This window comes from Trichosurus vulpecula, chromosome 8 (genome assembly GCF_011100635.1).
Source record: "Trichosurus vulpecula isolate mTriVul1 chromosome 8, mTriVul1.pri, whole genome shotgun sequence".
NCBI classification, from domain to species: Eukaryota; Metazoa; Chordata; class Mammalia; order Diprotodontia; family Phalangeridae; genus Trichosurus; species Trichosurus vulpecula.
This window is the reverse complement of record NC_050580.1, coordinates 33,663,533-33,677,226: the sequence shown is the minus strand read 5'-3', so window position 1 is coordinate 33,677,226 and position 13,694 is coordinate 33,663,533. Positions and strand designations below refer to the sequence as shown.

Sequence of the window (13,694 nt, the reverse complement as noted above, 5' to 3'; positions counted from 1 at the left end):
CCAAACAATGGGGAACATAAGTGCCTTTGTATCATCAGCCAGTCCTTAGTGGGGATAACCTACCACCTGAGTGGGCAAGGGGGGCCTATGCAGATGAGCAGTGAGAAAACAGAACCCGGAAGCGTCCTCCCCCCAGCAATCCAGCTCTATTGATAACCTCCATGAAAGGGACCCTTTGTCTCCCTCCTGTTCTCTCCCACACACCCCCACTCAGCCTTCAGAAACAGCTCCCCACCACCACCACCACATACACACACTCAAGACAGACTGGGCACAGGGCTCATGCTGACAATTCTGTCAGTATCCCTGGGCAGAGGAGAAAGCTCCCTAGAACAAAGTTTTCAAAACCATCCCAACCATTCACATAACTCCACAGGCAATTAATCCCTAGAGGTAGCAAACATTTTGAAAAGGTCACCAAAGATTTGGAGTCTGCGAATGTGGATTCAAATCCTAACTTTGTTTCTTCCTAGTTATATTACCTTCAGCAGATAACTTTCCTTCTCTGGACCTCAGTCCAGAAGAAGAGGTTTGCCCAGATCAGCAAAGATTCTTAACCTTTTTCTGTGCCAGGAACCCCTTTGGACAGTCATGTGAAGCCGACGGACCTTCCTGTAGAATCATAGTTATTGCCTACATTAGTAATGGAAGGAAATGCTAAATTTCAGTTAGAGGTTAATGAAAATAAGAATGCCATCTTCCAGCTCCAATCTTACAGACCCCCTGAAATCTGTCCACAGAGTCCTTCTGGTCCTTAACCCCTGGACTAGACGATCTTGGAAGCATTTCTGCAATGAAGACACTTTAAGCATCATCTATTCTGACCCCATAACAAAACAAAAAAAAAGAATAATGTCCTTTACCATATAGGGGACAAGCAGTCAGCTAGCTTTTGCTCAAAAGCTTCCAGAGAAGAGAAACCCGCCGACCCCCTCCCAAGCTGGCCCATCGTATTCTGGGATAGCTCCTATTGTTAGAGGTTTTTTGAGCCAAAAGATGCCACCTTGTAACTACTACTCATTGCTCCAAGTTGTGCCCTCTGGGGACAAGCAGAACATTTTAAGTCCTCATTGCACATAACAGCCATTCGCATCATTAAAGACAGCTCTCACATCCCCCTGAGTCTTCTGGTCCCCAGGAGAAATACTCCCAGTACCTTCAAGCAGTTCCTTCATGGCAAGAATCTGACCCTCCCTCACCAGCCTAGTAGTTCTCCTCTGATGCTCTTCAACGCTGCCCAGAACACCCATTTCTCAGCTGTGCACCACGTGCCTGGCGCATAGTAGGTGCTTAATGAATGCTGGTTTATGCAGCCTGACTGGCTGATAATGCCCCTTAGATGCGGCCTGAATCTCACCTCCTAATTCTCTTTGGTTCTTTCTCCCTCAGAATCCTATGATCCTTCTCAGGTTGGTCTCTCTGTCTCCCCTTTCTCTCACCTAATACATCCTGAACTCCGAGCCAGCTTTATCTTGCTTAAGCCTTTCTTTCAAAATGACACTCCCCTGTATAAATATCTATGATGAAAGCCATAATTATCAAAGCTCTTAGATTCTAGTTAAAAAAAAACAGAAAATTAAATCAGGGAGATGGACTGGATAAGCACAAAATAGGAATAACCAACACCAGTAGCCCCATGTTGAATAAACTTTGACCTATCAGTGATGGGTAGAAGGACCACCCATTTCAGAGAGGGATCCTGGGCCATAATGAGATGTGTGCATCACATATTGTCACTGGACTAGTTGCTTTTGCTGGATTCTTTTGCTTTGTTACAAGAAAGGGTTCGATTGGGGTGGCTGGTAGAGGGAGTTGGAGTATTTCCAGAAACGGCTGTAGTGTATAAAACACAAACAAACCACAATTTTTTTCAATCTATGATGAATCCATGGCACAAGATCCAATCTAAATTCCTATACCTGGTTTTCAAGCTCCCCCACTCCCAATCTGACATACCTCCCAGCCCACCCAACAGAAAGCCTCACTGCTCCTTAATATCTGCTCTTCTAGTTTTTCAATATCCCCCCCAAAAACACCAGGTGTTGTTGGGTATTTTTCTCCTATCCCTAAAGGATGATATATAGATGCATGTCTATAGATGACATGTAGAATTCCTTCCAGCTTTCAGTGATTCTTATCATATGCTCTCAACAATCCTTTATGGCCAAAACATCTATATTCCTCTGGGCTTGTATGTGAGCACTACTGGGTCTTTCCAAATGAAGGAGGCTGATGTTTGTAGTCCATGACCCCTTTGACTATTGTAGCTGGCCTCCTTTGGAACTTCTCCAGCTCCATTTGCCCTGGGGTAGGAGGCAATATTCTAGGTCAAGGACTAGACCAACCACCCTCGTTGGCTAAAAACATCCAGGCTATCCCAGCCACTACTTCTGGTCACCCTCAAACAAACAAAATACAAGCATTTGAGTCACATGGCCACCCACGCCTGGAACAAATTGTGTGTGAAAATGAGAAGTTTTCCTGGGGGTCAGAACCAAGCCCTGAGCTCCAACCCCTACTCTGATTTCCTTCTGTTGGCAACAAACACAAGGACAGAACTGCTCAATGGGGATGACTCCCTGGAGGTGAGCCTCAGGATTATCCTTCTACACCTAATGGGGTGTGAGCAGATGGTTAAGCCAGTCTGACACTGCCTTCAGTGTTGTCATATGCCCTGGCAAGACCATGCACAGTGCAGCATGTTCGACAGTAGGCAGTGGCGCAGATGGCAGGGAAGGCTCTGAGAAAGTTCAAATGGTTTGATGGTGGTGATGGCAGTGGTGAAGAGCTTTCCTTCCCATCTCTCTCAGTGTTACTATCGGTAGTTCCCTAACCAGGTGGTTTCTGGGTAAATTCCATGGCCAGGTTCTATCCTACCTTAGATCCAGGACTCCAAGAACATCTGAGAGAGAACCAGAGAGACAACAATGTGCCTTGGAGATTCACACTGACCATTACAGGCAATCTAAAAAGGAATGACAGAGCTCAATCCTCCAGCAGGAGGAAAGAGTGCTGGACCTGAGTTCAAATCCCATCTCAGACATTCACTGGCTATGTGACCCTGAGCCAGTTAATTAACTTCTCTGTGCTGGTTAATTGACTTCCCTGTGCTGGTTAATTAACTTCCCTTCCTCAGTTACTTCATCTGTAAAGTGGGAAGGCTGGGTTTGCTGGTCCCTGACGTCCCTTCTAGCTTCAGCACTCTGCACCATGCAAGCAAGCCCCTGGTCATGTCCTACTATCTCATCAAGTCCATTGTGAACATCTTGTATCCCCAGCTAGACTAGAAGCTTCTCAAGTGCAAGGAGCACATCTTATATTAATTTTGTATCTCTCTCAGTCCATAGCACAGTTCTTTGTTCAAGACTAGGTGCTTGAATGATGCTTTGTGAATGAATGAATGGAATGAAGGAAGGAAAAGGAAGGAAGAATGAAGGAAAAATTACCCAGCATGAGTGAGTGCAGCTTTCCAGCTGGCCTCAAGGCTCATATCCCTTGGCTGAGGCTGAAGATCTATGGTACCACTGAGTGAACAAAGCTGATGTTCATTCCTCTACTCAAGAAGTCTTCAGTGACTCTATTGCCCAATCTGTAAAGTACTGACTCCTTGGCTTGGCATTCAAGACCACCTTTCCAGTTTTGGATCATGCTATTCCCTTCCCCCACGTGCCACAGTCCAGCTGAACTGGACCCCACTATCCCCTGAGCCCTCTCCTTCTTTGGTACTTTGGCTTACTCTGTGCCCTATGCCTGCCACCCCTAACTTCACCTTTTTGGTTCTAATACTGACTTTGAAACTCAGCTCAAATGCCACCTGCTTCATGAAGCCTTCCCTCATCCCTCTCAAGAGTGATGAACTTTTCCCCATTGGCAATCCCACAGTCCTTTGCTTTGCCCCCTCTTTAATGGACTCATCATGCACTTTTATGTGTTCTGGTTAGCTGTGTTGGTGTATTATCTTGCTAGGAGACTAAAAGCTCTGTAAATACATCTTGACTTTGTCATTCACCCTGCTCTAAGAACAGGGCTCTGCACACTGCATGTAGGTATGTGGAGTATTTGCTGATTAATAAATGCCTCCTAAATAATCAATAAATGAATTAATGAAAGAATTGAATTGAATGCTCAGAGTAAGAACCAGCTGGCCAGCTGGACCAGACTCCTCCCCCAGGACCTGCAGACTTATTGATACCACAGTCTTACCAAGACTGACGCTAGGAGAAGAGCCAGGAAGGTAGAGTGGAGAGAGGGCTGGACTCGGCATTCCAAGGACTTGCGTTCCATCTTGCCCTTGACAATGACCTGCTCCATGAACCCTCGGAAATTTAGAGAATCCCAAAACCTCAGAATTGAGAGGACCCTCAGAAGTCAATCCTTTATCATCTCTGAGTCTCAGGCAGCTCCCTAGTTCTCATCTCCCATGGTTGGGACTGCCATGCTTGGGAAATCACAAATCCCTGGTGTATCTGAGTCCAGTATTTCTCCTTTAGCCCATGTGGACTGGCAGCCTCTCCAAGAGATAGCAAGAGGGAAGACAAGCCCCTGGGATAAAGGGCTACATCTACATTAGCTCATCTGCCCCCTCCACCAGTCCTCACCCTAAACATACTCCCCAAAATAGAGAGAGGGAGGCAGATGGTATGGGCAGAGTTTGATATGTTAGGTGGAGTCTGCCAAATATCTGCTTCCAGCTCTCTGGCATAGCTCGAGCTAAAATCATTAGGGTTTGGGCACAGGAAAGCTCTGGCTGGGCCTCTCTCCTCTCTCAGAACTCTGTGTCTACATCTGGGAAGTTCCCAGAAGGAGGGGGTTGGTCTAAACCATCTCAAGGGTCTTTTTAAGTTTTCAATCCATGACAGCATTTGTGCTTCCCCTCAGTCTTCTCTTTTAAGCTAGACAGCTCTGGCTGGCTCCTCTGTCTGAGATTCAGAGACTTCCACCAAATGGAGGAGGCTGTTCCAGTGGAGGGTTCTACCAGGACTCCTTGCCTTCTGGCCTTTCCTATACATCACACTGAGACCTGAGGGTCTTAGTGGACCTCAAGCTCAACACCATACAAAGGTGTAACATACCAGGTTTAAAAAAAAAAAGCTAAAGTCGTATTAGGCTATATTAATAGGCATAGTGTCTAGGTGGAAGGCTGTTGTGTTCAGTTCTGTATGCCATATTATAGGAAGGGTGTTGATAAGCTACACGGAATCCATACTGGCCTAGAGATTGTGTCATATAAGGAATGACTGAAGACACTGGAAATGTTCAACCTGGACAAGAAAAGGCTGGAGGGGGACAGAGCCATCTAGTCATTCTCCTTCCTTCCACAAACAGGAGAACTGAGGACTAATTATGTGACTTGTCCAAGGTCACACAGGGAGTGAGTGGAAGACTGTCGTTCACCTCTAACTCCACTGATGTTCCAGGACTCGCAGGGTTGTCATGTATGTGTGAAGAAGGATTATCTTTGCTCAGCTTGGCCCCAGCAGGCATGGGTGGGAATGACAGAGAGGCAGGTTTCAGATCGATGATGTCTCATTTCTAAGGCACTTTACAATTCTCCCACTAACCCCGTGAGGGGCTAGTACATTGTCACCCACGTTTTATAGATGAAGACACTAAGGTCACGCAGCTCATAAATGTCTGAGCCAGGACTTGAACCCAGATCTTCTCATGCTGCTCATCCTTCCTTCTCAAAGAGGACCAGTGACGTCACAAGAGCAAAGCCTTGTTCAAATTCAAGGCCTTTTCAACTCCCCCACACCACCTCACAACAAAGGGTTCGGACACATTCATAAGCGCCTGCTGTATACCAGGCCCTACCTGAGGCCCAAAGACAAATGGGAACCATCCCCTGCCCCCAAGGAAAGACAACACATTCAGGGGAGGGCCGGCCAGGACCTAGACTCCTTCTAACTGACAAATGGAGGCATTTGCGGCTTCACATACAATCATTTTCTTTTTCTTATTTGTGCTGGAACGTCTTCCTGTTGAGGCTTGCCAAGTGCGGAATAAATGTAAAAAGACAATACTCTGGAAGCCTGGAAGCATTGTATCCATCAGAGGTGTCATTATCTTGTTGTCTGGAACAGAGTTCTACCCAGGTAGAGATTACACTTGGCGACCTCTGGGCTCTCTGCCAAGGGCACAGCCTGCAAGCCTGCCTAATTGCACCCAGGCCATCAGCTAATTAACTGCTGATTCTTCTCTTCTCTGTTTCTTCCCTTCCTCCTCCAGTCTTCCCCTAGACAGTTTCCAGGGTAAAGAGTCCCCCCTCCTCCCTCCTTGGTCTCACACTAATGGGATTAGCTTTCAGCTGGGTGGTCTTGGGTGTGGAGTGTGATTTATGGATTCTGGGCTGGTGGTCAAGCACTGACTCGTGCCTTCCAGTCCATGAAGGACAGATTTTTCCACCAAAGGGCCACACTTCATCACAACATTTCAAGTAGTCAAAAAAGAGTAATAGACATATAAAAAGCTGCCAGTGAGAAGGTTTTCTGGGTTGCTGCCCTCCTTGAGTTGGGGTGATCTGAGCGGATTTCTCCCCAGTCTAGTCCACAGGAAGGCCATCCTTATTACTGCCAGCCCTTTAGAGTGACAACCATTAAAAACAACTTTTAGCTGAGCAGGAATTAGGTTTATCTCTATCCCCTGTATGCTCTTTCTAGCTGGAGGGGGTAGGAGAGGGGGTGAGAATGTTGGGGAGAGGCAAGTTCAAGGGTGGTTCAGTTGCTGAGCCTTCAGTCATTCTCATTATCCAGATGCCCTCTTTGATATACGCTCATCAGGAAAGACTAGTTACTCATTGGCAACAAGCCCCGACTCCCCGTGCTCCTAACTCCCAGCTAGGATTGACCTTGAAATCTAAAAGGCACTGACTTTGGAGCTAGAGAACTGCCAAGACCTAGCAAGGATTTCACTTTCAGGTCTCATCTGGTGTCCAGATATTGCCTGTGTCTGGAGTTCAGCAGCTGACCAGAGAAGAAGTAGCCTAGCTCCAAGTCGAGTCAATGTCCCAAGAGACAGACAGCAGCAGCATAGGTGCATATTGCTTCCGTCAGGAGTCCCTGAGGATTTATGCACGACTCATTCCATTTTTTAATCCAAGGAAAACACTCCAGTTCATGGAATTGGTGGGATGCCAGGTATGATCCAGAGGTGTCAGAAGCAAAGGGAGGGAGGGGAAAGACAAGGAGGAGGAAGAACACAGGACCAGAGGTCTTCAGAGGAGAGAGGAGGTGCGGAAAAGACGGAAAGCAGCTACTTCCTTTACAGAGGGAGGCTCTATGGGTGTGGAATACCCTCTCTGACATAAGAACCAAGGCCTCTTCACCCCATTACATTGCTTCCCCATTCTGTATGCCTTGAAGAGGTACAGGGGAGACAGCATGGCTTCTATAGCCAGAGGACCTCTGACACTACCTGTGTGGCCTTGGGCGAGTCACTTAAACTCCCTGGGACTCAGTTTCCTCCTCTTTAAAATGAAGAAGTCAGACAAGATGGCCTTTCAGCTCTAGCTCTAGTCTCCTATGGTCCATCTGCTGAATTCCTCATCCTTGAAAGTCCAATTCACAGGCTCCCTTCTTTCTTGATCTTTCCTCCTCCCCCCATCACCATTCCTGTGATCGATGTCCTGTTTTCTTATGGCTTCACCTGTTTTTTCAAGTGTCTAGTGCCCTCATTCCCCTCCCCCAGGTAGAGTATAAGCTCCTTGAGGGGAGTGATTCTCACCTTTGTCTCTGTACCCTCAACATCCAGCACAGAGGAAGGAATTAATAAATGGTTGATTGATTGAGTGACTGATCATTCATGTGCTACGGAGTATTATAATCATGGATTCCTGACTAGAGAATAAGCTCCATGAAGGCAGGAACTCTGCCTTACCTAAATTTTCCATCACCCCCACCTCCTAGCACAGTATTCTACATGCAGCAAGCACTGAACACACACTTGTTGAATGAACAAACCCATCATTCCTCAGTGGGCCTCCATATACGTTATCTACTTTTTGCTCCTCATACCTGCCGCTCCATCGCCTGACTCCATGCTGTCCCCCATGCCTGAAACGCTCTCCTTTACCACCTCTGCCTCTGGGTTTCCCCAACCTCCTTCAAGATTCAATGTAAATGCCACCTTCTGCAAGATGCCTTTCCCACTTCACTCTGCCCACTGCTAGTACCTTACCTTCCATTTACATCACATGTTGTCTCCCCAATTTGAATGTGAGTCTCCTCGAGGGCAGGCAGAGAGAATGACTAAATGACAACCAAGCTATTCTTGCCTTGCCTGGACTGGCTGCAGACCCCTCTCCCAGCACTCACTATGTTCATGAGGGTCAGGACGTAGTTCTGGACATGCTCCTTGCCATGGAAGCGCACCACTGAGTCATCCACAGCCAGCAGCACCTCGATGGTGTAGTCACCCGGCTTGGTGTGACGCCGCTTCCGCTGGGCCTCTCCCAATTGCTCCGCCACTGAGCCCAGCAGGTTGGGGAGCTCCCTGGGACCAAAGTCTGGGACTGCAAGAGGGGAAAGGCTCTGGTCAGGACAGCATGAGAGGCTTCACCACACACTCAGGTTGTACGTGAACATACACACACACATATACACACACATACCCCTTCTGGGTTCTAGATCTGCCAAGAATTCATGTCAGGAGCCTTGCTCAGGGCCAGGCAAATGCAAGGGCTCAGACCTGCTTCTTGGCCTAAAGGGGCCATGCGTATCTCTGAGGCAATGGGATCATCTGCAAGGGCCTCTGGGATGAGAGCCAGGACCCTGGGTTTGAGTCCCAGCTCAGTCATTAATTTACTCCATGACTTTGGACAACTCACTTCCACCCCTTGGGTCTCAATTTCCCTATTTATAAAATTAAAAGTTGGACTGGATGGCCTGGATCTCCTCTGGTTGGTACAATCTGCCCTAAAATTATCTTTCCAGGCTCAGGAAGCTTTACCTCTCTTCACACACTCAGGTCCAATGAACTGGCCAGGCTACACCTCACATAAGACATTCTACCTGCTGCCTCTAGGTGGCAGGAAATGGGACAGTGCTGAGGATGCCACATATAAGCCAATCATTTTTATTTTCATCAGCAAAAGAGAAGCTTGGCCACCAGATGAGAAAGTTTTTCAGCCACAACCATGCACAAGATCTAGAGTGGTGCCCTAGGGATAGTTTGGAATCCTTATCTTGGCATTCAAAGCCCCTGCAATCTGATGCCTCTCCTGTTTTAGCCTTAGCTTCTATTACTCTTCACCAAACACTATTTGAAGTCCCCACCAAACTGGACTACTTGCCATGCCCTGAATTTTCCCACCCCAGGGTCTTGGACCACTTTTTTCTCTATGCCTGGAATGCCCTTCCTTCAATGAATTTCCCTTATTGCTTGCTGAATTTCTGTCTATCCTAGAATCCAACTCAAATGTCACCTCCTCCACAAAGCCTTCCCTGATTCCTAAGTTGGAAACAACCTACTCCCTTGGACCACATTTTATTTTTGCCCCCTCTTTAACACATTTATCAATCAGTCAACAGACTGACAGGTATGGGGAATACAAAGATGGTATCTAACATATCAGGTAGAACTGAGCATTGGAGGTATCTGGATATGTTTCATATCTTCCTATTGGACAGTGGACTCCATGATGGTGGGAGCTTTGTCTCATTTAAACTTAATAATCCTCCAAATGCTCTCCAGAGGTCTTGTCACACAATAGGTGCTTAAATACTTGGTAAAATGAATGAACATTGAATGGCACACTCCAATATGCAATGAATTGGTGATCTCAACCATTTGGATGTTTCCTTGGCTGATGCAAATCACCACCAATCCATGCCTGACCATCCTTCCTAACTCTTGTCCCTGCCTTCCCTTAACTTCACTCAAGGGTGTCTACCCAACATGCCACATGCCAGAAGCCTTCCTCACTTCTCTTTTTTTTTAATTTTTTTTGGAGGGGGGAAGGCAGGGCAATTGGGGTTAAGTGACTTGCCCAAGGTCACACAGCTAGTAAGTATGTCGAGTGTCTGAGGCCGGATTTGAACTCAGGTTCTCTTGAGTCCAGAGCTGGTGCTCTCCTTCCTCACTTCTCTTGACCTTCCAAGGGCACCCATGGAGCATTTGCCACATGGTCCATCTTCTCTTTCAATTAGACATTCCTTTGATGACATTCTTGGCTCCAGTTCTTCAAAGGTCTCTATCTGGTATGTGTTGCTGGCTGCTCACACCCACCATCCGCCTCTCCCATTGCCCTAGTGACCAATGCTCATGTTTAAATTTTCAGCAACTAGAATGTTCCATGAGGAGCTGATAAAAAATACAGTGGTGGAATATTGCTATTAAGGAAATAGGGCATAAGGACTGACTCTGATAGACCCGACTCCTCCCGTCATCAATGCAGGGTTTAAAGACAGCTCCAAAAGACTCAGGATGGAAAAAGCTATGCACATCCAGAGAAAGAATTATGGAGTCTGCATGCAGATTGAAACAAACTTTTTCTCTCTCTTTTTTTTCCCCTTTTTTTTTATTTGGTTTCATTTCTTCTCTCATGATTCATTCCATTGGTTATAATTCTTAGTTACAACTGGACTATTACGTAAATAAGTTCAACGTGAAGGTATATGCAGAACCTACATTGGATTACATGCCTTCTTGGGGGGAGGGGGGAGGAGAGGAAGGGAAAGAAAATTTGGAATCCAAAACTTGTGGAGCTGAGTGTTGTAAACTAAAAATAAAAAGAAAATTTTAAAAAATAGGCTCTGCTGACTTGATAAACAGTAGGTGCTTACTAGGTGCTTGTTGAATGAATGAATAAACAAAGAAATGAAAGGGCCATCTACTAAGGCAGAGATGATTCTGCTGTCCGCTGGTGGACAGAGCTGATGACGTCATGGTTCCCTGAAGGGCTGAAATGAGTAAGCTCATTCATTCTGAGCAGGACCACCATTAAGCTATCTTTGGCTAGAACCAATGTTTCTCCAAGGACTTCTCAGGCGTGGCACATTCCGGACATGGAGTGTCGAGGGATGTGGAACACAGCTGCCCTGAGCAGCCAGCTGCCTGCACAGCCCCAAGCTCCTCCAATAACTGCTGACCAAGGGTCCCCCTCTAGATGCTTGTCATCGCTCTAGCAAAATTCCCTAATCCTTTGGCTGGGGAATGCACACGTCAGGGAGGCCCAGGCCTTTCCCTTTTTTTGGCAGCTGACCCACAGGAAGCCTCTGACTCCATCAAGACAGAGAGTACCTGTGTCAAGGAACTCTAGAGACCTGAGTCAGGAGCTAACCATAATGGACAGCAGCCACATTGGCGCTGAGGTCAGGATGGGGAGAGAAATCTAAGGATTCTCCCCACTCTAGCATTTTACATTCTAAAATCCCCCCTGGGCTCTGACGTTCTATGTTCTAAGGTCTCTCTGAGCAGCTAGATGGCGCTGCAGAGGATAGAGTGCTGGATCTGGAATCAGGAAGACTCATCTTCATGAGTTCAAATCCAGCCTCAGACACTTACTAGCTGTGGGACCCTGGGCAAGTCGCTTCACCCTGTTTGCCTCAGTTTCCTCATCTGTAAAATGAGCTAGAGAAGGAAATGGCAAACTACTCCAGTATCTTTGCCGAGAAAACTGTAAATGGGGTCTGGAAAAGTTGGACACAACTAAACAACAACAAAGGTCTCTCTAAGCTCTGGCATTCAGGGGTTTCACATTCCTCATAACTCTGATATTCTATAGGATAGACTCATAATAATAATAGCTAGTATGCACACAATGCTTTAAGTTTTACAAATCACTTTGGATTATCACAACAACCCTGGGAGGTAGATTATCCCCATTTTACAGATGAGAATACCAAAGCAGACAAACTCCAAGTGACTTGCCTAGGGTCACACAGCTAGTAAGTGCCTGAAGCAGGATTTGATCTCAGATCATCCTGACTCCAGGTCATTTAACTTCTCTGTGCCTCAGTTTCCTCATCTGTAAAATTGGGTTAAAGTCTCTGTAGCACTTAATCCATTGGGTTGTAGTGAGGCTCAAATGGAATAATGTCTGCAAGGGCATCATAATCTTTAAAGTGACATTTAAATGTGCACCATTATTACTCAATTTGTTAATATCCTTTAGAGCAGAGGTGTTTTGTTTTTTTTTACCATGGGATCTGCCACCTGTAGATAGATTTGAGGGGGGCCCATGAACTTGTTTTTCAAATATTTTTGATTACTATATTTCAATATTAAGGTTTTTTTGCAATCTTATGCATTTTATTTTATGTATTTATTTTATTTATTCCTTGAAGATGTCCATAGGTGTCACCACACTACCAAAGGGCCCAGTGCCCCCAAAAGGATAAGTGTCCCTGATGTAGAAGGTCCTTGAGGCCTGTGGCCTGTACATCAGAACATTCACAAGAGGCCTCCCCAGCCAAAATCCCCACTTTAAGCCCAATGATCAGGTAGCCTGACTTTCATGCCGAACCCACTGTTTGCTGTGGAGCAGGACAGTCCCAGGCTCTGGCTCCTTTACCAACTCCAATTCAAATTAATTCAATGAGCACTTATTAAGCATCTACTGTGTGCCAGACATTGAACAAGGCACTAGTTATACAAAAACTAAAACTGGACAATCCCTGTCCTCAAGGAGTCTACACTCTATGGATAGAATCATTCGTTCTTCTGCTCTCCAGGCCAAATATCTTCCATCAAGAGCAAAGATTTAGAGATGGAAGGGACCTTGGAGGATATCAAGTCCAACCCTCCCTCTCTCCTCTCCCAGCCTGGAGTCAGAAAGATCTGAGTTCAAATCCAGCCTCAGACACTAGCTGTCTGAGCAAGTCACTTCATCCTGTTTGCCTCAGTTTCCTCAATGAGCTGGAGAAGGAAATGGGAAACCACTCCAGTATCTCTGCCAAGAAAACCCCAAATGAGGTCACAAAGAACTGGACATGACTGAAATGACCGAACAACAACAAAATAATTCTATGATTTAGGGTCAAGAGACTGGGTTTCAAATCCCAGCCTTGGAGACAGTTAGAGAGCATGGTGGATAGAGAGCTGTACCTGGAGTGAGGAAGACCTGAGTTCAAATCAGACCCTCAGACACTAGCTGTGCAACTCTGGACAAGTCACTTAATCTCTGTTTACCTCAGTTTCCTCATTTGTAGAATGGGGATAATAATAGCACCCACCCACCCCACCCCCCAGGGTTGTTGTGAGGAACAAATGAGGGAATATTTGTAAAGCACTTAGCACGGTGGCTGGCACATAGCAGGTGCTACATAAATGCCAGCGATTGTGCCTGGCACATAGTAGGTGCTATATAAATGCCAACTATTACCATCATCATCAATTTGTCAATATCCTTCCTGAAATGCGGCACCTGGAATTGAACACAACTTTCTAGATGTGGGCAGAGGGCAGAGAAATTGTCACCTTTCCTTACTCTCGGCCCTGTTTACTCTAATGTAGCCCAAGAAAGCAATGGCTCCTGGTGGCTCTCATGTCCTTGCATCAGTTTATCTTCAGTCCAAAGCTCACCATCGAGCCCCAGTTCCCTGGGTCTCACATTTGTAGACACCTAGTCTTCCTTGCTAGAATTCAAATGCTCAGAGACTTTCTTTCATCAGAGCACCAAGTCTTTATAAAGTACGTTACTTAGTAGGTAAGTGGACTCTGACCCCTTGGCCATGGACCTCAGGGGAATATCCCAA

General features: G+C 46.3%; 1 protein-coding gene across 1 annotated transcript in view; it reads right to left on the bottom strand.

Moving 5' to 3' along the window:
- ADAMTS14 (ADAM metallopeptidase with thrombospondin type 1 motif 14) overlaps window positions 1-13,694 on the bottom strand; it is a 107,399-nt gene that overhangs the window by 42,480 nt on the left and 51,225 nt on the right. The window contains exon 4 of the mRNA XM_036736469.1: window positions 8,313-8,503. Coding sequence (XP_036592364.1) covers window positions 8,313-8,503 — 191 coding nt within the window. The remainder of the gene's footprint in view (window positions 1-8,312; window positions 8,504-13,694) is intronic.